Source organism: Eumetopias jubatus, unplaced genomic scaffold (genome assembly GCF_037043125.1).
Source record: "Eumetopias jubatus isolate StellerSeaLion01/CBP00866 unplaced genomic scaffold, mEumJub1_p1.0 scaffold_16, whole genome shotgun sequence".
NCBI lineage: Eukaryota > Metazoa > Chordata > Mammalia > Carnivora > Otariidae > Eumetopias > Eumetopias jubatus.
In genome coordinates this window covers 85,127,084-85,153,650 of record NW_028274822.1, presented here as the reverse complement: position 1 = coordinate 85,153,650, position 26,567 = coordinate 85,127,084, and the positions used below count along the sequence as shown (strand labels likewise).

The following is a 26,567-nucleotide window of genomic DNA, read 5'->3' as shown; positions in this document are numbered from 1 at the left end:
CGGGCCCGGGAGCCGGCTGCAGGCAGGGCAGCGGCGGCGCCGTCGCCTCTCGAAGAGGCTGCCTCCCCCACACCCTCCCCTCCCGCCCCATCCCCGGCCGCCTCCCCCGGGCGGGCGCCGAGCTCCCCGCCCGGCGCGCTCCGCCCGCGCCCTCCGGGGGTCGGGGGGGCGCACGGCTCCCGGGCCCGGCGGCGGCGGCGGCGGCGGCGGCGCGGCAGCGCCGAGGGGCAGCGGGTGGCAGGAGGCCGGGGGACGCCCAAAGGGCCCCGGGCAGCGGCGCTCAGGGCCCGGGCGGCCGGCGGCGGCCCCGGGGCTGGGGGGAGTCCAGCCCGGATATTGAGTGCAGCCATTGAGAAAAGCCAAACTCTTGTGTGTGTGCGTCTCGAATAGCCCCCAAGATGGCCGCCAATGTGGGATCGATGTTTCAATATTGGAAGCGATTTGATCTACGGCGACTCCAGGTTAGTGCGGGCAGCGCCGGCCGCGCGGCCGTGGGGAGCCCTGGGGCGCGCCCTGGGCGCATTGGGGAGGTCCCCGGGAGGGTGGGCGGGCGCCCCGGGGCGGCGGGCGGCGGCTGCTAGGGCTCGCTGGGGCTCGGCTGCCCGCTGCCCATCGATAGGTATTAGGAATTGATCTCGCCGCTGCTCTTTGTTCGGTTCAATCATCGATTAGCCGCCGCGACCATGGAGAAGCGCTAGTGAGCCCTCGGCCCGGGGAGCGAGCCGGCGGGAGAACGGCCGAGCGAGGCGCGGGGAAGGCAGGGGCTGCGGTCCTGGGCAGGGGGCTGCCGGCGGGACCCCCGGAAGCCCCCCTTGCGCTGCACTTTGCGCGCCTCCCAACTTCGCGGCGCCCGGGGAGGCCGCGGAGCGCGCCGCGTGCCTGTCCGCGCCCGGCTGGGGCTTGGGCGAGGGAGGGAGGGAGCTGGTGGGTAGTGAGGTGGAGGAGGAGGAGGAGAAGGGAGGAGGAGGAGGCTGCTGGGGTTGGCGTGGAGGCAGCTCCGCGCCCCGCCGGCCGCCGGCACCTCCGCCGCCGCCTGCCTGGCTGCGCAGCCCGGACGCGCCGCCACCCAGGGGCCGCCGCTGCCGCCGCCCCAGCTGCCGCTGCCACCATCGCCGGACTGGCCGCCTGCGCCGGCAGACCTCTCCTCGGCCCGGGTTCTTGGGGTTCGTCTTTGCTTCTTGCCTTTACCCCCCCTTCCACCCTCTTTCCAAGTCCAAATGGGGACAGGCGGTGGAGATGGGCCCGGGGCGCGCGCAAGTTTGCGCTGCAGCCTTGGGGGCTGTGGAGAGCCTGGAGCTGCGCAGAGCAGGTGACTCCCGGATCTCGGGCCCATGGGAACTTTTAAACTGGAGATTCCCTTGCTGTCTTCTGTCCCCTGCTTTCCCTCCTGCCACTCCCCTCTTTTTTTCTTTCTCTCTTCTTTCACTCTTTCCCCAGGGCTACTCCCTCCCAAACACCAGCACTTTATCCCCCACTCCACCTTTCTGTGGGAGTCTGTATGTCTCTCCTAGATTTGGGGGTGTTCTCTGCTAATCCCCTAGGAAGTGGGACTGGGGGTGGAATCTCAGAGAACACCCGCTGGAGGTACAGTTCTAGGCTCTATATTTTCTGGGGTGCCCCAGGACGCTCCTGCCAAGTCCCCCCAAATCTGGAGTCTTGCAAAGTCTCGGCAGGCAGTGGGAGGAAGGGGCGGGGAAGTGTTGTTGAGAACCAGGCGATTAGAACATCCTGCCTTGGCCTTGACGTTCGCTGAAGTGAGAGCCTCAGTCTGGAAATAAAAAGGGACACACTTATTTCTTTTTTGAAAATCCACCTGCAGATCTCCTTAAGTTTCTTCTGATAAGTGGTTCCTATACCTTCCTCCTCTTGGCCACTTCCCAGCCCCCTCCTTCCTAACCCCCCATTCCCCACTCGTCCCCTCCCCCAGCCATTGAACTGGAGAGAAAATCGGGGCACTCAGGCATGCAGTTAATAACTGCAAGTGCCTTGCAATTCCAGGTCCTCACTCGAGTTGGGGCTACAGTTTGGTGGCCAGCTGAGGCGGGCCAGGCTGTGAGCTGTGCTTGCCCATTTAAATGATGCTAAAGTGGCCTTTCTGGAAGAGTGGGGGGTGTGTGTGGGAGGGAGGGAGGGGGGAGAGAGAGAAATAGAGAAAGAGGAAGAGGGGGAAAGAGGGAGTTGGGCAGCCACATTGGGCTTGGCACGAAGGCCAGTGGTAATCGTATTCCCTGCTAATGTTTGTAAATGAGACCGGGGCACGGCTGGGGGACAGCGTCTTTATTTATGATTGATGTTCTGTAACATAAGGAATGACAAGAACGTGGCAGACAAGAGGAGAGGAACCAGAAGGGCTGGCTAAAGCCCTTTGCAGGGTCCTATTGTTATTCTGGGCTGGAGAAAATTTCCGCGTGGAGATTTACAGCGCTGGTATTTGCTCCCGGTTGGCCAGAATGTCAGTTAACACAATTTTCATTAGATAACTCGTTTTCAATCCAGGGAGCTCGGGCTGCAGTGGGGAGGGGTGGGTAGTGCTGGGGCTGGGTGCTGAGGGGGTGGGTGCGGCTCCCAGGGGGCCGATTTCTGAAGTGGGGGAGGGGGTTTGAACCTCACTCGCTTCCTTTTCCAGCTCTGGGGTCTTTTGTGGAGCTGTTGAGGTCACCCAAATCTTGATTCCATTTGGACTCCCATTGATCTAGGAACCCTTTGTTAGGGTTTTAGAAGATGCTGAGGTGGCTGAGGTGGGAAAGCTTTTGAACTGGAAACGATGAAGGTGGGAGGATGGAGAGTCTTGTGCAGGTGAAGGGGAAATGGGGCCAACACCCCCGCCCCCACAGGGTGAGGGTGGTGGTGTTTATTAAGAAAATGGCTGGTGTGTCTGGCACAAAAGGAGAAGGCTCTCAGGGAAGGGGGTAAGCTCATTTACATGGATATTAAGTGTGTGGGGGGGTGTCCCTGAGGGAGTTTGAAAGGCTGCACACTTCTAGAGAGCAGAGAAATAAACATGGCAGCCGGAGCCGCATGCAAACATCGAGACCCTCACATCTGCCACAGTCCCCACCCTCATCCTGAAATGTTCAGTGGCTCCCCTGCCCAACAGGCCTGCAGCTTGGCTCCATATTCTCACTGATGGCATTTTTGTTGGAAACGGATTATGAGCCTAAGCACTTTCACCCGGGATCATCTCTTGTGCATAATGCTAATGACTCCTACGCCACACTTTTATTTTCATGTTTTTCCCTTCCCACTTTCCTCTTATAGGGGAGGTAACCAGAAAGGAAAACTTCTGCTGGCTTGTTCTGAGATCCCGGTAGGAGAGGCGGGCCCCCACCCCAGGCCCTGTGCAGGCCGAGAGCTTTGAGCCCACTCGTCACGCGGCCCAGCTGCCTGTGAGTGTGAGGAGGTGTGTGGCTTCAATTCTTGGTTGTTCAGGTTGAGTGGTTTCTCGAAGCCTGGTTGCTGAGTGTTAAAGTGGCCGAGGCAGCAAAGGCGGCCTGTGTCCCCAGGCCAGACCATGCTGCTGACGCCACCCCAATTCTGGCAAGAAAGGTGACCTTGTACCACCCCAGCATACAGCCCTCCGGAAGTATGTATTTTTTCAAATATGGAAGCAGTCCAGTTATTCCTTCCAGCGCCGTCTCGGAACACAGCAGGGCCGTTTTCCTAGGATGGAAGTCAGTTGGCAAGTCTTAACAACTTGTGGCTGATGGTAAAGATGTTCTGACATGTGGTACCCTATTCCAGGACCCCCAAAACTGCTTCTCCTTTTCTTTTCTCTTTTTTTTTCTCTGCTAGTAGCAGCCCAGGAAATGAGAAATAAAATTCCATCCTAAAGATAATGCTGGGCATATTTCATTTGGTTATAAGATTGCTTTATGGTGAACATTACTAATACAGTATTTTTTATGGCTTTTCTGTGTATAATCATTGTAACTGGATTAATACCTTTATGATCTTCTTTTTCTGCTTTACTTTGCCACTTTTTTAATGATGCTCCAGGTCCAGTGTCCTGTGCTATCTTTTTAATTTTTTTTCCTTTAAGAGAGCTAATCAAGCTAACCAAGAGTTGAGGGTATCTAGTTGAAATGAGGGTGCCCAGTCCAAATTCACATCTGTGTTTCTTGGGAGGAAAGAGGTTGGCTGGAGGGACCACATAGTACAAGTTTTGGAGGAAGAGGCAAATTCTGCTTAGGGTTTGAGTGTTCAGGGAGGAAGAGCAACAGGGCAAGCGAGAGAGGCTGGACTTTTTAAAGGAGTTTGGAGAAACTTTTGGGAAGATGTGCATGGGAGGTGGTGCCTGATGGAATGTTTTTGCCTGCTCAAAGTTTAGAAAGAGCGTGGATGTGATTAAAATATTACAACCTTATGATATTCTGAAGTGCATAAATTTTTACATATCAGCCACAGAGAGTTTAGACATCCATTAGAGCCTCTGACAGCTTGACTTATCTAAATGTGCTATCATTTAACAATGTGTCAAAATTCCTCTTTCTATAGATGACAGCAGTAAATAAGCTATCAGCCCTGTTGGCGGAATCCTAACTTTGGAAACTTCGCAGTAATAGAAATGCTGCTGGGGAGGGGAAACATGAGCAGACCGGGCTTGCCATAGCTGGGGGCCATGAGACAGGTTGGCATTAGGCAAGGGCTGTGGGTGGGTCCGAGGGGGGAGGACAAGGAGAGGTGGGGGGCACAGGGCGTGAGGGGAGATTTCGACAGCAGCTCTGTGAATAAGACCAAACAATTGGTTGGCCCCTTGGACCCTTACAAATCCAGCCAGTGGGTGAGCCCATTCCATCTTCCTTTCCCATTCGTTGGAACCCACACCCTGTAGGCTTTTTTTTGCAGAAGGAGCTAGAAACAGGTGTTAGAGAATTTATTTAAAGAACCCAGCAGTCTTTTCTGGGCATCCCAAAATTCTGATTTCTCAACTCGACAGAAATTGCTTCCCCAAGATGGGCTCTCTCTTTGGTAGAAGAAAAACAAGCACTGTTTCATCTCTGACTGCCTTTGCTATTGGAGATCTTGAAGTTTCTTTTATAAATACCTGGGTTCACTGTAGAAAATTGAGAAACCACAGACAAGCCTAAAGAAGTAAATAAGCATCTCATTGGGTTGTTTCAGATGAGCATGGTGCTATTTTGACCAGAGGGAATAGCTTTTCTAGTGGTGGTGGTGGTTTTTCTTTTATTCCTTCCTTCCTTCCTTCCTTCCCTCCTCCCTTCCTCCCACCCTCCCTCCCTCCCTCCCTCCTTTCCTTTCTTCCTCTTCTCTTCCTCCTCCTTCTGGCTCTCTCCTGTTAAAAAGAGGATTCTGTCTTTGGACTGGACATTGTGTCATAATAACCTTTCTTCTGGTAGATGGGATAGTAAACATGAGTACCTTGGCTGGTGCTAAATTTAGTTCTGGATGTTGGTGGACATAGCTGTCCAGAAACTGGTTTTCTCTGCTGATTCCTGAAAGGCTGAATTTCTGGTGGCTTTCAGTTATCTAATTCAGAGGCCAAGCCTGGCAGAGGTTGAGTGTGGGAAGGGGACTCAGGTGGTGGCTTGCCTTTGTTCCTGGTTTTGGAATTCAGGATACACTCTCCTGTTTGATTTTTCTCGCTGGGGTGTGCTTTTTACTTGTGACAGTGGTTTATATTGCATGTGTCAAGGAAGGTGGAGGTAGTTGGCAGAGGGAGAAGGCCCCAGGGGCTCTTGTCAGTGTAGGCTCTGGCACTCCTGGATGAATCATCCAACATCCTAAGTCTCCTGTTTCTTAATCCATCACATATGCCAGTTGTGCCCATCTGGTTTGCCATATCGGGTTGTTGTAAAGGTGAAGGAAGCTGACGTACTTTGAGTGACAGTTAAATGTATTGTCTTCTAATGACCTTGGGACCCACTGTGGTGGTGATGGGGGGGGGGGCTTTTGACCTTTTAAGCAGTTTTTGAGACAAGAAATTATGTCCAGGATGGAGTTCTTGGTTTCTAAGCCTTGATGAACCATTCACAGAAATGGCTTGTAGTGTTTTGTAGGACCTGGACAATATTCCCATTATATGTAGATTAAAATCCTAAGTCCTTTCCCCTAATAGCAAGGCTCCACAGTATCTGTCCCCCTATTATCTCTCTGGCTTCATCTCCAGCCTCTCTCCCCCTACTCACTCTGCTCCAGTCATAATGGCTTTCTTTTTGTCCCTTAACCACATTGAGCACATTCCTACCTCAGGGCCTTTGCACTTACAGTTCCCACCACCTGAGTGAGACTCTTTCCCCCCAGATCCTCCCCTGGCTGGCTCCTTCATTTCATTCAGTCTCAGGAGACCACTCAGCCTAAAGAGAGCTAAAGAAGCTTCTACAACCTCTGGTATTCTTTAATATGCAAGTGTGCTTCTGTGTCTCTAAGGAAAGTGTTTCCGCACGGGTTTTGACCTCAGAACCTTCTCTGGGTGTGACATCTCTAGACACTCTAGGAAACCATCTAGATCTGCCATCAGAGGTAGCAAACGTTCTATGAAAAGTCAGATAATGATATACTTTAGGCTTTGTGGGCCATGTGGTCTCTGTAAGTCCTCCATTCTGCCCCTGTAGCATGAAAATGGCCGTAGACAGAATGAACAGGCATGGCTGTCTTACCGCCAGACTTTACAAAAAACACTCAGAGACCTAGACTTGGCCTGAGGGCCAGAGTTTGCTGACCCTGGTCCTCTGGTTTTATGTGACGGCTGTCATACAGGCTGTGGCATGGCTGAAGTTTTTCACTTTTAAGAGCATTAAGGTGGATCAAAGTTAATTCGAGAAACTTGTTCTTTACTCTTTACCTCAAGAGGGAAGTACGAGGAACCAGGACGGTGAGGGGCCTTTGCCTGGCTTCTAATCCTGGTACTATCACCTACTAGCTGTGTGACATTGGATGGGTCACTTAACCTTTCTGAGCCTTGCTGTCCTTCTTTTTAAATGGGACTAATATTTTTTTTAAGATTTTATTTATTTATTTGACAGAGAGACACAGCGAGAGAGGGAACACAAGCAGGGGAAGTGGGAGAGGGAGAAGCAGGCTTCCCGCTGAGCAGGGAGCCCAATGCGGGGCTCCATCCCAGGATCCTGGGATCATGACCTGAGCTGAAGGCACTTAACAACTCAAACACTTCATGACTGAGCCACCCAGGCGCCCCTAATTGGGACTAATAATAGTCTCCACCTTTTAGGTTGTTGTTGAAGATTAAAGAACTCTGAACATGAAGGTGCTTAACACAGTACTGGGCACCAGTTACTGTTCTGCAAGTGCCTTGCTGCTTATTGTTGGTAGTATTTTTAGCTTGTAAGACAGGGGTGAAAAACCAAATAAACAGCAGTTCCTAAAACTTGCTGGGCTTGCAAGCTGTTTCAGAGATTTCTGGGCAAGTTTTCTCTTCTTTCTTTCTCTGTTGGGGACTCACTATTTTAATACATTACTAATATTGTATATAATGTCTTATATTTTGGGAACTGTGACCACAGAGGTTGCAGACTAGGAGCTGTGTCTGACCCACGGATGTGTCCGTTTAAATTAGTGCAATATCTAAAAACACTTTTGTGTAAGTTGTCAGTATTTAAAACACAGGAGATGTTACCTATGAAATCCAGATGTCCACTGTCCCTTATGAATGAAGAGCTCTGGCCACACTGGGCAGGGAGTGAAGACCTGGGGAGGGCATGCCAAGCGGAGGGAAGAGCCAGTGCAAAGGGCCTGAGCTGAAGCTCTCCAGTAGATCAGGCCAGCTGTAGGGGTCATCAGGCAGGTCACGAGGAAGGTGGATGTCAAGGCCGCTGGCAGCTTTTCTCTAAGTGCCTAGTGTCAGAAGAGGCTGTACTTTCAGAAAAAATGAAAGACCCTTGACCAGCTCCATGAAGATACAGGATTAGGAGGGCACAGAGCCTGCTGTTTCTGCTTCTTAGTGGCTCAGGCACCCCCAAAGCGGGCCTGTGGCTGCCTCTCCTTCCTTTCCAGTTCCTTTACTACCATTCCCCTCCCCCCTACTCCCCCCACCTCTGCCATCCTCCATTTCGGCCAAATGAAACAGCAATTCCAGGATACGCATTTGTCATTAAAGAGAAAGAAAGAAAGAAAGAGAAAATCAATCCTTTGGCCTCTTTGGCCCGAGCTGGTCGTCTGCCCGAGACGCCCGGAGCCGAGCAGTGCTTAAGACTCTCCGAGCCGCCGTTGCTCAAACTGGATGGGGTGAATGGCTCCCCGGGAACCATTATGGTCGATTGACTTGTTCAACCAGCTGTTTGGAGCGTGGGTGCTGCGGGCGGGGAGACCACAGGGGTCACCAGGTGGCCTGGTCAGGAGCAGATTGCCCTGGGCAGGGTGGTCACTCAGAGGCCACTCTGCTGAGAGCATATATTTGGGGTACCTGTTGTCTGTAATGAGCGCCCATGGGTCTAGGTGTCTGAGGGGGTGTGGCATGGGCTGCAGAATCCAGCCTTGCACCCTCCTTCTCCCGGAAACATTTAGTGTGGACTCTGGAACCAGGTGGCCTGGGCTCAAGTCTCAGCTCTGCCACTTACCAGCTGAGTAACCTTGGATAAGTCACTTAACTTCTCTGAGCCTTGGTTTTCTCAAATGTAAAATGGGGATGGTAGTAGGTACCACTTCCTTAAGGATTGTTGTGAGGATTAAGTGAGTTAGTGCATATGTGAAATGCCGAGATATCTGTGCCCAGCACGTACAAGCCCCATATAATGTTAATAATTGCTGTCGTCCTCCACCCTACAAGTGTATATTTATCCATTCATGGTATAATTAAGAATTATAACTAATAATTATATAAATAATAATAATTAACAATAAATAGCATAAATATTATAACCAATAATGATACATTGGAGATGTCATGGTGAACAAAGAAGGCAAAGTGACAGCTCTCACGGAGCCCGGAGACAGTGGGGAAGGTGGATGCATGGGACAGACGGCTGTGTAGTCGCGTGCTGGGATTAAATTCTGAGATTCTGAGATTCTTCCTGGAAGCAGTGACCCTTCAGGGAGATCTCAAGGACGAGGTCAGGGAAAAGCTTCCCAGTGGAGGGAATAACATGTGCTAAGACCCTGAGGTAGATGGAAGACTAGTGTGTGTGAGGAACTGCAGGAAGGCCTCGAGGCTAGGCTGCACGCAGATTCTGAGTGGGCTGGTGGACCCACCCCCATCCTTACTCTTGTCATATGTCAACTGGAGGGTAAGGGTGGAGAATAAAATAAGATGTTGCTGAGCACATGTGTGGCTCAGAGTGAATGCTTTGTCAGTGGACACTATGTAAATAGTCAAGCATTGTGAAAGCTTTGGGTATTGCTTTTATTTTTTTAACTAGATACTCAGCCCAATTCTTTGATCTGTTGCAAAATGCCTCCTCCCCACCCAAATCTCTCGTTTCTATCTTGTGATTATTCACAGGGCAGCCAGGATTCAAATCCCAGCTCTGCTCCTCTGAGCTGTGTGTCCTGGAGCAAGTTATTTCCCCTGAGACTTGCTTCCCCTCTGTAAGATGCGTATGGTAACGGTACTTTCCGGTGGTGCCATGAGAGTGCACCTTGCAGATCCCTGACAGTAGGAAGTACGATCGGCTGGTTCCCTGGATGCTGTTCTTGGAGATCCAGCCCCAGCCAGGGACTGAGTGCAGGTCTAAAGCAGACCTGTTCCTGGGATACACCGGACTCCTCTGGTGGCTCCAGACTCCTCAGCAATCTAAGACACTTCTACCAACCAGCCTTCCACCTTTCCTCCCTTCCCCGTCGTCTTCTCTCTGGCTCCTTCCCACAGGCATAGGCATTGACCTGATAAACCTCTTTACCTATTAGTCCTGCCTTCACGTCTGCTTCTTGGAGGACCACAGTCTCCAGCAGGAAAGGTGAAATGAGATTTGGATGTCTACCTAAGGTCCCCAGTGCTCAGGAAGTGCTCATTCTAGGTCCCTGCTCTGTCTCGGGAGCCTGGGGAGCTGTCAGTCTGAGCATTGCCTCTTCCTGGTTGCTTGTTCTGACTTGGCCCACAGGCCCTGCGTGATTCATCCCCCTTTGTCGTCCTGCCATTGTCTCTCCCTCTCATCTCCTGCCACTCTCCTTTAGTCAAGCCCCTCTGACCTCTTCACTGTTCTGTGACCATGTCAAGCTCATTCCAGCCCCAGAGCCTTTGCACTTGTTCCCTCTGTGTGAGAAACACTTTCCCAGTTCTGTCTCTTTCGTTGAGCCCTCTGCTTAAATATCACTTCTTCAGAGAGGTCCTCCCTAACCTGTGCTTCCAAAATAGCCTTCCCCCATCTCCTTAACCCCATCTGCTTTATCTGATGTGATAATGTGTATTTATTTGTTGTTCCTTTACTATCTGCCTCCCTCCCTGGGGAGGACAGGGACAGAGTAAGTTCTCAGTCAGTGTTTGAATGACTGAGTGGACGAATGCCACAGAAGGGGTGAGGTGGGGCAGCAGCCTTGACTCCACCTTGGGGAGTGGCCCTGGGGGACCCAGCCCCTTCTAGAACCCCAGCTGCTTCACCCATCACTGGCTCTTGAAAGTTGCCCACTCCTCGCCTGGGAATTGAGCACAGGCCTCAGGCCCGCAGTGAACGAGGGTTTATCTTTAGCTCCGTCAGTCTCGCTTTAGAAACTGGTGACCCCAATTCCAGCCTGGGAGGTGGCTCCCATCCTAATTAATAAATCCATTAATTAATTGCCGGCAGGCTGTGGACCATTAGCAGTGGTTTGGTGGCCTCGGTCACAGACAGCTCAAAGCAGATCCCTGCAGCCTGTAGGACAACTGTTATGGGGGACACAAAACAGCCAGTTAACGTTTTAACCCAGAAGACATAGCTCTTCCAATGCCTGGTTCATAAAGCCTACCTGATCAGCCCAGCAGGCATCAAAAAGGCACCAAGGTCTCTGAACAGTGGCCCCAGAGTTGGTGGGGGGTTCCTTCTCAGCGTCTCCCAAGACCCCTACTCTATAATCAGGTGGGAGGCCAGGACTGAAGTCTCCGGTTTCCTTCTGTGGCCAAAGGACCCTGTCTGGGCCTCAGGTTCTCTATGTAAAATGGAGCTTCCCTGGGTTGTTGAGACAGGTCGTTTGTTTATTCACTTCATGCACATCATGCAGCACCTGCCGTGTCAGGAGCAGCATGAAGTGTTGGGACTTGGCAGTGGACAAAACAAGCCAGTCCCTGCCCTCATAAAACTCCGACTTTATAATTGTTTGGAGATAGAAGTACTTTTCTTTAAGGGTCTGAGAAGTAAAGAGGGACAACCCGGTACAAACACTTAGCCTAGGGCTGGGCACATTGTAAGCCTTTCTGAAATGGTGACTGTTATTAATCATTATCTTTATTAACAACAACAATAATTATAATGTGAATTTCAAGTGCCCTGAGAGCAACCCCTGAAAGGATCTGAGCATGGGCGTGGGGCAGTCAGACCTCACTTTGGACCCTGGCCTTACTGTTTCCTAACTGGGAAGCCCTGGGCACCTCATAAGACTTTTCACAACCGTAGTTTGCTCATGTGTAAAATGGGAATTAAATATAGCTTCTACCTCACAGAGACATTGTGAGGGTTTGATGATGTGACACATGAAGGCCCTTAGCACAGGGCCTGGAACATGGTCATTCCCAGGAAACAGCTGTTATGATCTTTATTATTATTGTTGTCATCATTGTTGGTTGTTATTCACTTCCTGGGCCTCACTGGCCAGCAGCTAGGTAGAGTAGCTCCTTGTAGAGAAGCACTGGATAGGTCAGGCCCCTCCAAATGCTGCCTGGCTGGCCTTAGCAAGACTAGGCTTGGCTTTTGCAGGCTTTGGAGCCTCAGAAGGGAGGCCTGGCAGTTCTTTAACAAGTATCTGCTGAACCTTTATTGCATGCTAGGTGGTATTCAGAGCCCTTAACAAACAGTATCTCGTTTAATTTTCACAATAACCCAGGAAGGGAAAACTACTACTGTCCCATTTTACAGCTGAGCAGACTGAGGCACAGAAGGTTAAGCCCAAGGCCACATTGCCAGGAAGCAGCAGAGTCGACTCAAACCCAGGACCCAGGTCTTTTGTCCATCTGTGTACCAGCTCTTGACCTGCCACTGACCAGAGGTACCTCTTCCAGAGCCCATCCCCCCAGTTCTGCCCCACCCCCCCACCCTGGGTTTTCCCATCTGTAGTCACTACGCTTGTAATTTTTCTTTTTTTTTTTTAAACCTCTTAGAACACCTTACCACTGTCAACTCATGGAAATGAATCCAGGTCCACAAGCCTGAGAGGCATGGGTGGGGTGGGGGGGGTGGGGATTTATTAACAACACAAGAAAGATTCCCTTTTCCTGGCCTGGAAAATGAGGGCCACTTGGCCATCCATCCCCAGCCCGCCCGCTGGAGTGCAAAGCCGCGTGCCGCGCCCTGTCGTTGGGCCTGCGTTCCGCAAGATGGAATTCTCGGCCTGGGCTGATAATAAGCAGGTATTGATTGCTGCCTTGGTCATTATCAAGATTTATTTAGTCAATATGGCCTCCCCGGTCAATAAATTGTGTCGTTGATAAAGAAGGAAGGGTATAGACTTGTAGGCTTTATTAAAAAAGTTTTTTAGATTTTTTTTTTCTTTTAGCAGCTAAGTCCAGCCCACATTTCTGTGACCATATCAGCCACACTCTACATTTCGTATTTGGCTCCATAAGCTCTCTCCTTTCCTAGTAGAGCTTTCCCCTGTCACTCTGGTTTCTGGAAGCCAAGACTCAAGGCCATGGCTGGGTCTGGAATGGCCTCTGGGAGACAGATATGCCCTCATTTTTCTGTCTGCCCCCGAGTGCAGGCTGAGAGTCCACTCCCTGGCTGGTCAGTGCTCCACTCTGTCTTTTCGTTCTCACAACAACCTTTTGGAGTTTCCGCTAGTGTTACCAAGGCCCAGGGAGGTCCAGTCACTTGTCTGAGGTCACGCAGGACTTAAATCCAGTCTGGTCAGTCTTTGCAGTGAACCCGACATGTATGCAGCAAACAGCAAGTTTTTATTGAGCCCGTGCTATGGGTCCAAGACGGTGCCAGGTGCTGGGTATAGAGGGGCAGGCTAAACAAATAAATGTGTGATTCCAGAGATAGAACAGAGAAAAGAACTGACTGGATGCTGAAATCAAGGTGAAGGAGGCACCTGTTTATTTCAGGTGGGCATAGAGGGCCACACAGAGTAGGTGACATATAGGCTAAGACCTGAATGATGAGGAGCCAATGAGGCAAAGGTGAGGCAGAAGAAACTGCCTGAGGTGGGCGTCTGTTTGGCACATCTAGGAACTGAAGGAAGGCCAGCACGGCGTGGACAAGGTGGGCAAGGAAGGGAGGTCTGGGAGGGGATGAGGTCAGAGCAGGAAGGAGGCCCTTGTGAACCACGGTAGGGGGTTGGATTCTGTTGGATTTTGTTCTCAGGGAGGCTGGAAGACACTGATGGTTTGAAGCAGTGGAGAATTAGGATCCAGTGTATGTTTGGTTCCTACTGGGTTTAGCCTGATAGGGATCATTGGGGGAAGGGAGGGGATGTTTGGAAAACAGGTAAAAGAGTGCCTGTGACAAACTGATGTGTTATCTCTGCCCAGAGAGGGTCTTAGTGATGGGAAGGCTTTGGACACACACGTGTTTAGAAGATCAGCACCATTCAGTGGTGGCGGATGGGAGAGGGTTGCATGGGGACAGGCCTGATGCTTCCCAGCATGGTGGCAGCCGCTCCTTCCCCTGTGCAAGTAGCCAGCTGGTGTGGGGTTTGGAGGCCTCTAAGTGGCAGATATGCAGTGAGCAAGGGGTGTTGTGTTCCCCTCCTCAGAAATAGAGTTGCTGCAAGGGGGGCCAGGGCTTGAGTTATGGTCTGAGAAGGGCTCTTTGCACCCTGGCCTTGTGGATCTGGTTTCTAGCGTTTCCCAAGTGTTGCTTGTGAGGAACGACCATGAACAGGTGAGGTGACCCAGACCATACGAGGGTGCTCTATCCAGCCATGTCTTAGGCTTCATATATGGAGATGCTGTTGGGCAGAAGAGGGGTTGGATGTCTACTTGAGGGATTATGGACGATGTGGTCTGGAATACAGAATAAAGAGGACTTTTCTCACTCTTGTTTTGTCCAATCTGTGAGCACCCATGTACTGGAAGTCTAGCAGGGACTGGGTGATCACCTGTCTACCATCCATCGAACATTCTTTCATCTCTTCATTCATAAGCTCACTCACCCATTTTTATCCATCCACTTGGCAGTTCATCCACCTACCTTTCTCTTCCTACTGACTCCATCCATCCATCCATCTTTTTGTCCACATCAACCCACCCACCCATCTATCCATTCATCCACTTAGCCACCTAGCAACCCATTATGCCCCATTCACGTCTCCCCTGGACTTTGGTCTCCAGTTTGCTTCCCTGTACCCCCTCCAGCCTCTCCCACTCTTTTTTGGCACATGGCAGCTAGTGAAATTATTAAAAACCTGTTAAGAATCATGGATAGCGGCTCCCCATTGCCTTTGGGGCAAAGGCCCCAATGTAATAATCTTCCAGGCTCAGCACTGCTGACCCTGCCCACCATTCTTGGTTTATAGTATTACAAGTCCTCTCTTTTCTTGTTGATCTTCCACCTAGTTGTTCTAACTACTGTTGAAAGTGAGATACTGAAGTTTCTATTATTGTTGGATTATTTATTTTCCCCTTCATTTCCATCAGTTTTGCTTCGTGTTCCTGTTTTGGTGCTTTAATTAGTGTATGTATATTTTTAATTATTATATCTTCCTGATTAAATGACCCCTTTTGTCATTATAAATCTCTCTTTATCTCTAGTAATATTTTTGTTGTTGTTTTAAAGTCTATTTTGTCTAATATCTATATAGCCACTCCTACTTTCTAATGATTGCTGTTTGCATGATATATCTTTTTTCATCCTTTAATTTTCAATCTGTTTGTGTCTCTGAAGTGTCTCCTATGGGAAGCATATAGTTGGATCTTGGGTGTTTCTTTTTTTAGTCCAGTCTGGAAAGTCTGTTTTTTGATTGGATTTTTAATCCACTCACATTTAATATTATTATTGATAGAGTTAGACTTATGTCTACCATTTAGCTTTTTGTTTTTTGTCTCATGTCTTTTTTTCCCTCTATTCCTCCTTCCTATCTTTTCTTGCGTTGAATGAATATTTTCTCATGAAGCGCCTTTAATTTCATTAATGATTTTTAAACTGTTTTTTAACTATTCTTTTGATTGTTTTTTTTTTTTAGCAGTTGCTCTAGGGTTTACCATATACATCTTATCAGAATCAGCTTCAGATTTATACTAGCTTAATTCTAGTATGTTCTTTTTTTTGTTTTAATTTTTATTTAGTATGTCCTCTGTTCTTGACCTTGATCTTGAGCCACATTCCCAGGCCTTCCATGTTCCAGATATGTCTTCCTTCATTTTCCTCTGCATCACACCCCCTTGTACATGACCTGCTCCCCTCTGCTTGGGACACTCTTCCCACATATCTTTCTGTCTTACCCCTCTCCCCCTTTCCCCATAAACTCCTCCTCTACCCTGGAAACCTGTTCATTGCCATTTCCCTGGGGCAACTTTCCTCCCCCCACGCCCCACTCCCTGAGATGGTAGACCAAATCTCTTCTGTACTTAACCATGGCAGGTATCAGAGCTCTGTGGATTATTAGTTATGCCTTTCTCCTTGTGTGAACTCTAGGCTCCATGAAGGTACAGAGCAGCTTATCTCCAGAACCTGGCAGCAGAGAGGTGAGCATATAGTAGTAGGCTCTCAAAAAGTATCAGTCAGTTGAACAGAGATGGGTGTGAACGTAGTGCAATGATATTTATGCATTGACATGTGTACAACTGCATCTTTATGTGTCCATATTTTTGAGTATGTGTGTGGGTCTTTGCACATTTATGTGTGTCTCTGTCCTTGTGTGTATATCTTAGCATGTTTCTGTATGTGTGTGTCTTTGAATGTGTGTGTCTGTATCCACATGTAGGTGTCTCTGTGAGTGTGCTCATGAGTGTATCAGTGTGTGTCTATGTCCACAAATACACCTTATTGTGTATGTGCATACATTTGTGTGCTCATGCTCTCAGGTAAAATCTCCTTTCAACATCCCCTTGCCATGCAATTATTTTTTGACTTGTTTGATGTAGCATTTAATGATTTCCCCAAAGCCAAGCATGGCCCCCCAAGTATTGATCCTGCTGCAGTGGAGGTTACTCGGGGTAATGCAGGGCCAGCTGGCATAGGCTGCCTCCTCAGAATTGGCTGCTGTACCTGCCATGTCTCTCCCAGCCCCAACTTGATCCCTTAAAGTGAAAAACTCCAGGTTGGTAGTTTGGTGCAGGGGCAGAGGGGGGCCCCCTGCCAGACAGATTGGCTCACCTCTCAGCACTGTGTGATGCAGCCAGAGGATCGCCCCTTTTCATGCCTCAGTTTCCTTATCTGTGAAATGGAGGCAGCACTAACGGTATGACCCCTCATGGGGTCATAGTGTGGAGAAAATGAGATAATCCACAGGAAGGGCCCAGCATGGAGTCTGGTGTGTTTCAGGCCCTCCATAAATGTTCTGTCATCTGATGTCTGCTTGCTCCCTGTTACCTCTTGCCTTGGCAGTGGGAGAGATGATTTCAGGCCATGGCATGGAGGCACATGATGAAGGAACTCTACCAGGGTCTGGTCCCCTTCCAAGTAACTTCTCTGAGGCTGTCCAAGGGCTGCTTACCTTCTCCAGGGAGAACAACATGCTAACCTACAGGTACTCAGAGTTCAGAGGCTTCCCCTAGACATTTGCATTTCCCCAGTGGAGATGGGATTTTGCCCCAGGAGTTTCTGGCTTCTAGAAATCTCTCAGCTTCTTCCATAGTCTCCAGTCTCAGCTCTCTTTCTCCTGACACCTTTCCATCCTTCTTATCCCAGACTGCTGTGTTCTTCACACTTCCCAGCCTCTGCATTTGCTGTTCCCTCTGCCTGGAACACTGTTCCCCTTTGCAGTTCTCTGACTCCTGCTAGGTGGGACACCATCCTCTCTTCCCTGCCGGGCTGCCAGGTGATTCCCTGGCTCCTTTTTGGTCTCCGCCGTCAGATGGTGAGCTCCTTTCTCTACGTCACAGCAGTAGGAACTGGTGTGGCACTTGGTGAACACTGAATGCCTAGTGCCCTAAGAGAGGTCACATTTTAAAACCTCAGATTCCCGGCCTCTGTTCAGCAGAAGAGCTGGCATCCCTGGGCCTGCATTTCACACAGGGCAGCAGTTAGTTGAGCTGGATAATGGGGGTGGGGGTGAGGGTGGGTTGAGCCCAGTTGTTCCACTGATGCTCCATGTGTGGCCCCCATAGGCATGCTGGGACCAGCTGTGCCATCTTTGTGAATGGTGTGGAGGTGATTCTGCCTTTTCTGGCCTCAGTGTAGCCATTCCAGAGAATGAGCAGACTTTACATGACCGTTCTGGGATGAGAGGAGCTGTGAGGTTTTTTAAATTATTACTAATTTTTATTTTATTTATTTTTAATTTAATAGACACTTATCAAGGGTGGCTATGTACCAGGCACAACTCTTAGTGTTTTCTCATTTAAATGACTTAATTCCCATAACAACCCTATGATGTAGATACTATTAATGTCCCCATTTTGCAGAGGAGGAAGCTAAGGCATAGAAAAGTTAAGTGACTTGCCCACAGTCATTCAGCAGAGTCAGGCATTCTGACTCCAGAGCCTGAGTTCATAGGCTGGCCTGCCTCTTGGTATTTCTGTAAAGACCCAGAGTAGATACTATGCATAGTTGGGTATATGCAGGTTTGCCTCCTTATGTGATAGTGTTTTGCTCATGGTGGGCAGTGCTGGCTGGTGGGAGTAGGAGCCTAGGCCAGAATTCCTGGGCGTGGGCACTGACAAGCAGCTGGGATGGCAGGGTCCCAAGGGCCAAAGTCAGAGCTGGTGACCATGCCAGGGACTCTGGGAGGAGCCAGGCCTGTTTCCTACCCTTCACTTCCAGGGGTATCTGGACCCTGGGCCTCTTGGGCCAGCAGCCCGGAGGCCTCTCGGAGACAGTGCCATCCCTCAGAGGGCATCCTCCTCAGCCTCTGTGAACGAGGGGGTTGGTCCCATGGCCCATGGCCTACTTTGTGAAATTCATCTCTGGAAGAAATTATTTCTGAGGAGAGCAGAGTATCTTGGCATCTTGTGGTAGATGAGGTCTTCTGAGGCCTTCTGCATCCCCAGAGTGGGAGGAGAGAAACCCAGGCCCAGTTCCTGCTTCCCACTTGGCTCCCACTGTGGGGCACTCTGGGGAAGGCAGCTTCTCCAGGCCCCTGAACCCCAGAGCTGCCTAGATGCCTTGGGTGCCCCTTCAGTGTACATTACCTTGTACCCTGCCTGGGATGGCCCCTTTAGTGGGTTGGTGCTGGTCCGGCAGCCAACAGTGAGTGGGCTTGAACCAGAATGTAATTTGTTTCTCTGGGACATATTGATGAGCTGCCCTAATTAAGCACCTTGCTCATGAGAATCAAACCACTTCACTGGGAGTTAGGTGGATCTGAGCTTCAGCTCAGCGAACCAGCCATGGGTCCTGGGCAGACCATTCAGCTGCATGGAGGCCTCAGTTTGTCTTCCACAGTGTGGGGCTTCCTCTGTTCTCTCTCCTCCACACTAGACCCTGCTGCTTGCTGTGTCCTTCCTGCCCCACACAGCATGCACTTGGAGAGCCCAGGGGCTGTTGAGAGCTGACTGAAGAGGCAGAAGGCAGAAGCTAATTATGGTTTCCTTTTGAAGTTTTTGTTACTGGTGGTCCTGTCCATCGACCTGTTTCTTATGCTAGGCCTCTTCGATGAGTCTGCGAGGAAAGGGAGATGTTGAGGATGAAGACAATTCTTAAAATATGTGACTGTTTGGGTCTATGGTAACATATCAGTCATTTATTGCTGTGTGAAAAACCACTCCAGAACTTAGTGGGGTAAACAACTATTTCTACTCACAGAATCTGCAAGTCAGGAATGAAGATGGAGCCCAACTGCATCAGCTTATCTGTACTCTGACATCTGGGGCTTCAGCTGGGAAGATGCAGAGTTTGGGGGTAATTCGACAAGTCAGACATCTAGTGGTTGATGCTGGCTGTCAGCTGGGGCCTTCAGCTACCAGCCAGGACACCAACATGTGGACTCTCCATATGGTCTCTCTGTGTAGGATACTTTGGGTTTCCTCATTATATTATGGTTGGGCTCTAAGGGTGAGTGTCCCAAGGGAGCAAGGAGGGAGGAAAGATGTTTTCGTGATCTAGTCTTCTTGGAAGTCGCATAGCATCACTTCCATTTTTTCCTGCTGGTCAAGGCAGTTTACAAAGGACCACCTGAGTCCAAAGGGAGAGGTTTTTGACCCCGGCACTCAAGGGAAGCAATGTCAAGGTCATAGTGCAAGAAGAGCCTGTGTGATGAGAAATACTGTGGTGGCCATCTTTGGGGAAACTCTCTGCTACAGTAAGAGTGGTAATGGTGATTCAGGGCCAAGTGTGACAGACCGTGAAGAGACAGGAGATTGTATGAGGAGAGTGGGTGTGACAGGAAATGGCCACATAGGGAGTAGGTGTGACAGGAGGTTGTGTGAGGGGGTAGGTGTGACAAAAATGGCCGCGTGAGGGGACTGGGCATGACAGGAAGAGCTGAACAGGGAGATCTGGGTTGGCCAGAGTCTGCCATGATGGAAGTGGGCCTGATGGTGACTGCACCATCTTTTCTCGCTTTCCAGGTTGTCCTCTTGAAGACCTTGGATTGACCAGGCTGATTCTAACATGGGGACTCAGGCTTCAGGCAGGCCAGGCCAGTGTCCTATTTAACTGGCTCTGCCTTGCTCCCTGCCTCAGCTTCCACCATCACCCTTTCTTCCTGTAGACCCCCAGGCTCCCCACTCCAACCAGCAGCCTCCCATTCTCTCAGAAAGAGCAGACTCCCACCTCAGCAGCCTGGAAGCGCTCCAACTACCGTACTTTTCTTCAAATAAAAGCAGCTAATTAACATTATTCTTTAATTATTGCCTTTATCAACAAGGGGTCTGATTTGTACCAGCAGGATAGTTGCTTTCCCTTAAACTACCCAAGTGAATGCTTCAGTTCCTGGTGCTTTTGAAATGAATTTGATGTCATCTGCCCAGAGTCACTTAATGGGAACGCCTGGGTAATGACTGAACGCGCTAACTCCGTTAGCAGCCCTGGAAGCATGTAATTTGGCCCCTCAGGCAACAGCACTTTTGAAATCTCTGGATAGTTTTGAACTCTCTGTTCTTAATTAAATATGCAATTTTTCACGGTAACCAGGTTAATTCTTTTGTGTTGTGTTGTAATACTGTTAGGAATTTTCATAGTTCTTATTAAACATTATTCAGGCATTGTGAATTCCATAATTAAAAAAAATGAAAAGAACAAAGCTTGATTCACTCCTTTCTTTTCCCTGGCTAATTTATCAAATGAATTTTGCAAATTTTTCTTTCTGTCCCCAGACAGTGTGGCAAGTGTTTTAAAGGGGAAGGATTTAATTGCCCTGTAGGGATTGGCTGGTTATGAAGGATTTGGCTGTTTGATTAGTAAACCCAGTTGGGAATGGTCTAATGCTCCATGATCTTAAAAATTGTCTGATTGTACCCTCTCCAAGGAGGCCTCTCTTTTCGTTATGTAGAGCATCAACTTCACACAAGTGTGGTTATTAGGTAGTGAGGCAGGGGAGAGAAAAAGATCTGACTTTATTTTAAATTGGGGATCTTGGGAGGTTCCCCCTCCCCATTTCCCTGGCTGGGGAGGAAAGGAGAACATAGGAGAGGAAAAGAGAGACAGAGACACAGAGCAATTCTCAAATAGCAGGTACAAGAGAAGGTGGATGGTCCCTGAGAGGGTGAGACCCGAGGGGATGTTTTACGGCCTCCTTGCAGATAATGGCACCTGCCATGCTGGACAGCTGGAGAAGTGGCTCATACGCTGAGGGGGGCCCCTCTTTGCAGGGTTTCTGGGTCCGGAGGGCTACCTTTCCATTTCTGGAATTGGGCTTGGTCTCTGAAAAAATGTGCGGAGCCCCACTGAGCATATCGGGTGGTGGGTGGAGAGGACCATGTCCCCAAACGTCCTGATAAGGACAGAGATCCCTGTCAAGGGGGTTCTACTTAGAGATAGCTGGCCCCTCCCAGTGTGGCTGATTCCTGGACCTTTTTGTTTCCAGGGAGGGCCTCATTTATGCCTCATCTTTCCCCATCTGCAGAATGGGGCAACTTACTTCCAACCTCTTCTTACTTTCCTGGCTCCCTCCAGTGTTAGCTTTCTGTATCTGGAGGTGGGGAGGTAGGAGCTAAAGATAGGAGAGGGTGGCAGGGGCAGATCACACAGGGCCTTGAGGGCCACAGTATGGAGCTGGGCTTTTCTTTTAAGGGCAAAAGCTCCTTAGATATTGGAGTAAGGGACGACTTGGAAGGGATGTTACCGAAGAGAAGGTGGTTGGGGGGCTGCTGGGGACAACAAGGTGGGGACATTTGTGCCGGAGGGTGGGCTCTGCCAAGCAGCCCCTCCCGCCCCCACCTCCCCCCAACCCAGATTTAGCATCTTCAGCCCTGAGCTTTAGGAAGCTCCCTACTTTGGGGTCAACCCCCAGCTGGTCTGACAGTTGGAGCTGGGGGAGAAGACATGGCTCACGCCTTCAGTGGTGCTCGAGGGGCCGCACAGCAGTGGGTTTAAGCAGATGGTTGGGATTTTCAAGAGAAGCCAGAAACCTGCGTTTTTATGAACATTCTTTCAAGATGTAAATGTAGGAAGGAAATGGAAAATAATTAAATGCTGGCCACATGGATCAAACTTATTCGTAAATGCCAGACAGGACTTGTGGTCGCTGGGTCTCCACATCTGTCCCAGTGCTTAAGGGGGCTTTAAATTGGTGAAAATAATCATCTCAATATTGATTATTTATCAGCTGCTTTCCTAGCACCAACCGCCATGCTGAGTCCCTGACAGGTAAGAACTCATTTAATCCTCACAACTTGAGGAGGCAGGTGGAGTCTTACCTCCATTTCTCAGATGGGCACGACTGAGGGTCAGAGAGCAATACCTGAGATGTGAACCGAAGGCGTTGATTCCCAGCTCCTGTGGTCTTTTTGGCCGGTCATAGGACTCTGCGTAGAAAGATCCCCAGGAAATCATGTCAGGGAAGTAGTGGTGACTTAGGTTACTTGGCAATGTCCTTGCTTGATTCTGAGATTAAAATCAGGAGTCACAAACCCTGAGCTCCACCTTGAGTGATCTTTATAAAAAAACAAAGTCAGGTCACTACTCCAGTTAAAAACTTTCAATGGTTCCCTATTGTTTGTGGGATTAAGTCTAAGCTTTTACCTTGGCTTTACAAGTCCTGTTGTGATCACCTTCTCCCACCCTGGTCTGCCTCCACCGTCTTAATCTCTTACTAGATTTCCTTGTCCCCAGCTCCCCCAGGCAGACTTAAACTGTTACTTGACCCACAGATGCTTTATGTTTTCTTACCTCAGACCTTTGCATATGCTGTTCCCCCTGCCTGGAACTCATTTGTTGTCACTGCCAGGCAAACTTCTCTCACTTCTGTAATCTGGGAGGTTTTTCTGAACCTCCTGGTAGGATTAGGGGGCTCCCCCATAAATACACCATAGTTCATTGGGATTGCTGGCCTTGTCTTTTTTAAGACCCCTGAGGGCAGTGTTTTTGTCTGTGTTGTTGACTCTTGTCACAAGCACAGAGCTTGGTACATAATAGTATCTCAAATAAATATGTTGTTGACACCACAGTTCTGCTGCTCCCAGAAAGTTTTGGGAGCATAGGTCTCACGCCTCGGGGCGACTGGGTGGCTCAGTAGGTTGGGTGGGAGTATGGGTCTCACTTCTAAACTTCTCTGGACCCCAACAGGAAGCATCAGTTTAATTTGGTTTGAAGATGGTAAGAGGAGCAAATCGTACTTCCCCAGGCCCAGCCCTGCCCTACCCAGCCCAGCCCGCAGCTCTGGGAAGGTCTGTGGGAGCCAGTGACCTCCGTGAAGTGAGGACAAGACAAGGCTGCCTCTCTGGGAGCCAAAGAAAGACTGAGGTGCTCAGAAGCAAAGAGAAGGAAGGCTTGCTGCCTCCTCCCCCCTTTCTCCCTGTTATCAGCTTAATCCTCTGGATGGCCAGGTGCCAGTGATAAAGATGAAGGGGAATGACACAGTTATCTTCCTCAAAGAAGGGCTTGACGTCTTAAAAGAAAGTGAATGGTGACACCTGCCACTTCTTGGCCCTGGGATGCTGGGGCCTTCAGCCTGCCCTGCTGCCCCTCCCCAGGGAGGCCCCGGGAAGTTTCTCTGCTGTGGCCATGTGGACACCAGGCTCTGTTTGGGGAGACTCTGCTTGGTGAGTCACAGGCCCCGGCGTCCTCAGCCACGTGCACACATGCACTCACACATCCTCGTGCACACACGTGCACACACACACACACAGAGGAAGGAGGAGAGGCCCATTTTCCCAGTCCTGCATTCCCAGGACCCCGACACACAACAGCACCATGACTGCCTTTACTCTGCCTTCTTGTCTCTTTTCATTCCTGAGTTGTTAGGGGGCCAAGAGGAACCGAGGAAGGGTTTTTGGGTTGCAGGTGGGCAGGGAGGCACAGGCACAGAATCCCATGGCCGGAAGGGAAAGAAGGGATTTAAAAAATCAATTTTTGTCTTACGAAAGCCATGTTGCCACGTTTTTGGAGGGCTTCAAAAATACAGACGGGGTGCGGAAAAGATGCCAAGAATGCAACCCCTGTTAACGCTTGGGTGTGCTTTCATCTCCTCTGTCTCCCTGGTTTGCCATCATCAGTATGTCTGATCCTGTTTCCTGATCTCCTCACTTAACATTGGCAGTAGCCTTTTCCACGGCATTTTGCTGTCTTTAAAACAAGCATTTTACCAGCCTAATATATTATGAAGCAAATGGATCACTCTCCCCTCAGCCAGACCTTGTCCCTGGGCATCTCCAGGTTTTTGTTGTTTTGTTTTGTGTGTGTGTGTGGGGGGGGTAGTTTTGCTTCTAAGAGACGGCAGTGATGAAAAAAAAATGTGTTTCTGGTTTTATGTTTTTGGCCCTGTTCTTGGTTGGTAATGAGGGATGGAGGGCCTTGTGGCCAAGAACCTGTCTCCGAAGTTGGGGAGACGGGGTTCAAATTTAGCTCCGTCAGTGAGACTTCAGGCCAGTGCTGTTCTGTCTGTGCCTTAGCTTCCACGTCTGTGGAATGGGTATCCTCTCTCATGAGAATATTGTTGGTATTAGATGAGTAAATTTACCTGAAGGGTTTAACTGGGGACTGGCATATAGTAACACCCAGTAAGTGTTAGCACCTCTTGTGTAGCCAGCAGTGGGTCTGTCTTATTTGCTGTTCTTCCCCCAGCAATTGTGCTTGGCATGGAGTGGGTGCTCACTTAACCCTTGTTGAATGAATATGGCAGGCACATTCACACATAGGTGCTTTTCTGCCTATATACATGTCCGTTGGGAAATCTTGTGTGGAAATACAGATGTGCGCACATACACACAGACACGCACAAACACACAGAGCTAGACCAGGGGGAGGGCACAGGGCTATTCTGATTGGGGGGTCCATGAGCATTTTATTGTGATTAAATATTTATCAGGTGCTTGTAATGTGAACTTGGCACTTGCAGTAGATAAAACAGAGCCTTGTAGCAAAGCCCTGAAAAGCTGTGGGGCTCAACTCAGTGAAGAGGCAGCCAGTTGAGAAAGCAGAGTGGGGAGGGGGCTGGGGCTCAGGGATTCATTCATTCATACAGTCAGTCAGTCAGTCATCCATATTTCTCTGGCACCTGCTGTGTGCCCCGTCCTGGGCCATGTGCTGGGGATGCCCTGGTGATCAACACAAATATGTTCTCTGCCCTCATGGCACTGTTGGTCTCCATGGTGTTTAGAAGTAAAATCCCTTAAGAGACTGACATTAATCAAATAATCACACATATTTGAAATTGCAAACCTTGCTGAGGGCTGTGGAGGAAATGAGTCAGGAATAATGAGATTGTATAACAGATTTAGTCTGGAAATTAGGGAAGGACTCCTGAGTTGGCCAAGAGAAGAGGGGCTGTGGTTGTCCAGGTAGAGGACAGAGCAGCACATGCAAAGGCCCTGGGGTGGAAGAACACAGTTTTGGTTCCAGGAAGTGAAAGATGGCTAGTGTTGCTGGAGCAGGAGGTGAGGGGCAGAGAAGTGGGGTGTGGCTGGGGAGGATAGACGGGGTTGGCTTAAACAGGGCTTGTAGGTCCTGCTGAGGCTTTTATCCTGAACAGAGGCCTTTTATCCTGAACAGTGGCTGGGGAGGGGGGACTGGGGGATGAAAGAGGAGGAGAATTGGAGGGATCTTAGGGCCTAGAGCCTGGTGTGGGAGAAGCGGCGAGATAAGGAGGCTCAGCCGCTCCCATCACCATCTCCTAACCGAAGACTGTATGCCCGGCCTCTCCAGGCATTCCTCAGAAGTCACCAGTGTACAGGATAGAGCAGGTCAAGGAAGGGACAATTTCCCTGGGCAAATGGGGAGGGGGTAGGAAAGGCCTCAAATATATGCTTCCTTTCTGCCATTTATTATTTACCTAGGGGCTTGTGAAAAGAGAAAGATCCAAAACAAAAACAAAAACACCAAAAACCCCCACCAAATCTAACATTGCTCCAGGCACGCAGCCTGAGGGAATAAGTCTTTTTTTCTCCAATGTTTGTGCGTTTCTGAGTGTGTGAAATGCCATGCTAAAACTCTTAAACCCCACCAGCAAAGGGAGCTGCAGGGCCTTCAGAGCTGTCAAGAGGGCCATCTCTCTCCACATCCCCACCAAGGGCTAGCATAGCAGGGCCTGCCCTCTGCAAAATGGTGGGCTCTATTTCTCATCTGCTTTGTGTTCCAGTAACTCAAGCGTGGCCCACCTCTGGGGCTGGAGTTTCTCAGGAAGGCTAGTTTCTGGAATGGTGGAATTCCTGAATGAGGCAGGGAGTCTGGGGGATTTGGCGGCTGCCCCTACATAGTGATATTCTGTGCCTCACACATTCTTATTAGCATCGTAATCACTGCAAAATACTGATTCATTATCACGCTCTGAGCTGCAGACTGAGGCAGTGGGGTTTAATAGTTCCGTATGAGCCATTCTGGGCTGTTGAGTAAATATTGCTCATTCTGAAAAATTGGGTAAATGTGTGTTTATGCTGGCGATGAGCAAGGCACCAGCCAAGTAGGTAGTTGGTGTCTGGGCTGGTGCCTCGGGAGGAGGTGGGGGACAGGGGCATGCTTACACTCCCAAGAAATATCCAGTTCATGCCTGGTTGTCCTTGGAAACACTCCTCTGGACATAGAGATTGGAATTAGGAATGGGGCTTTGCCCTGAAATGCAGGTAGAAGGACCCTCATGTTTCTTGTGTGTGTGGAAATGGTTCCAGGGTAGACAGGAAAGACCTCGGGCCCTCCATGCTTGTATAGACAAGTGATTGAATTCAGAACTGGAGAGCTGGCTACCGCGAGCATCAGGAGGCAGTTTGGCAGAGGTCAAGTGTGCAGGTGAGTATGTTCCACTCTGGGGTCCCTGTTCTGCCACTTGATAATTAT

General features: G+C 49.8%; 1 protein-coding gene across 3 annotated transcripts in view; it reads left to right on the top strand.

Annotated features, from left to right (window-relative positions):
- The first annotated feature begins 398 nt into the window (after nt 1-398).
- The window catches only part of CUX2 (cut like homeobox 2), a 257,950-nt gene continuing 231,781 nt past the window's right edge, over nt 399-26,567 (top strand). For 2 of the 3 annotated variants that reach the window (XM_028116664.1, XM_088019341.1), the window contains exon 1: nt 399-461. In XM_028116664.1, the coding sequence (XP_027972465.1) occupies nt 399-461 (63 nt within the window). Of the gene's footprint in view, nt 462-12,325; nt 12,449-26,567 lie in introns of those variants that run through there. The other variant, XM_088019340.1, reaches the window with a different exon arrangement.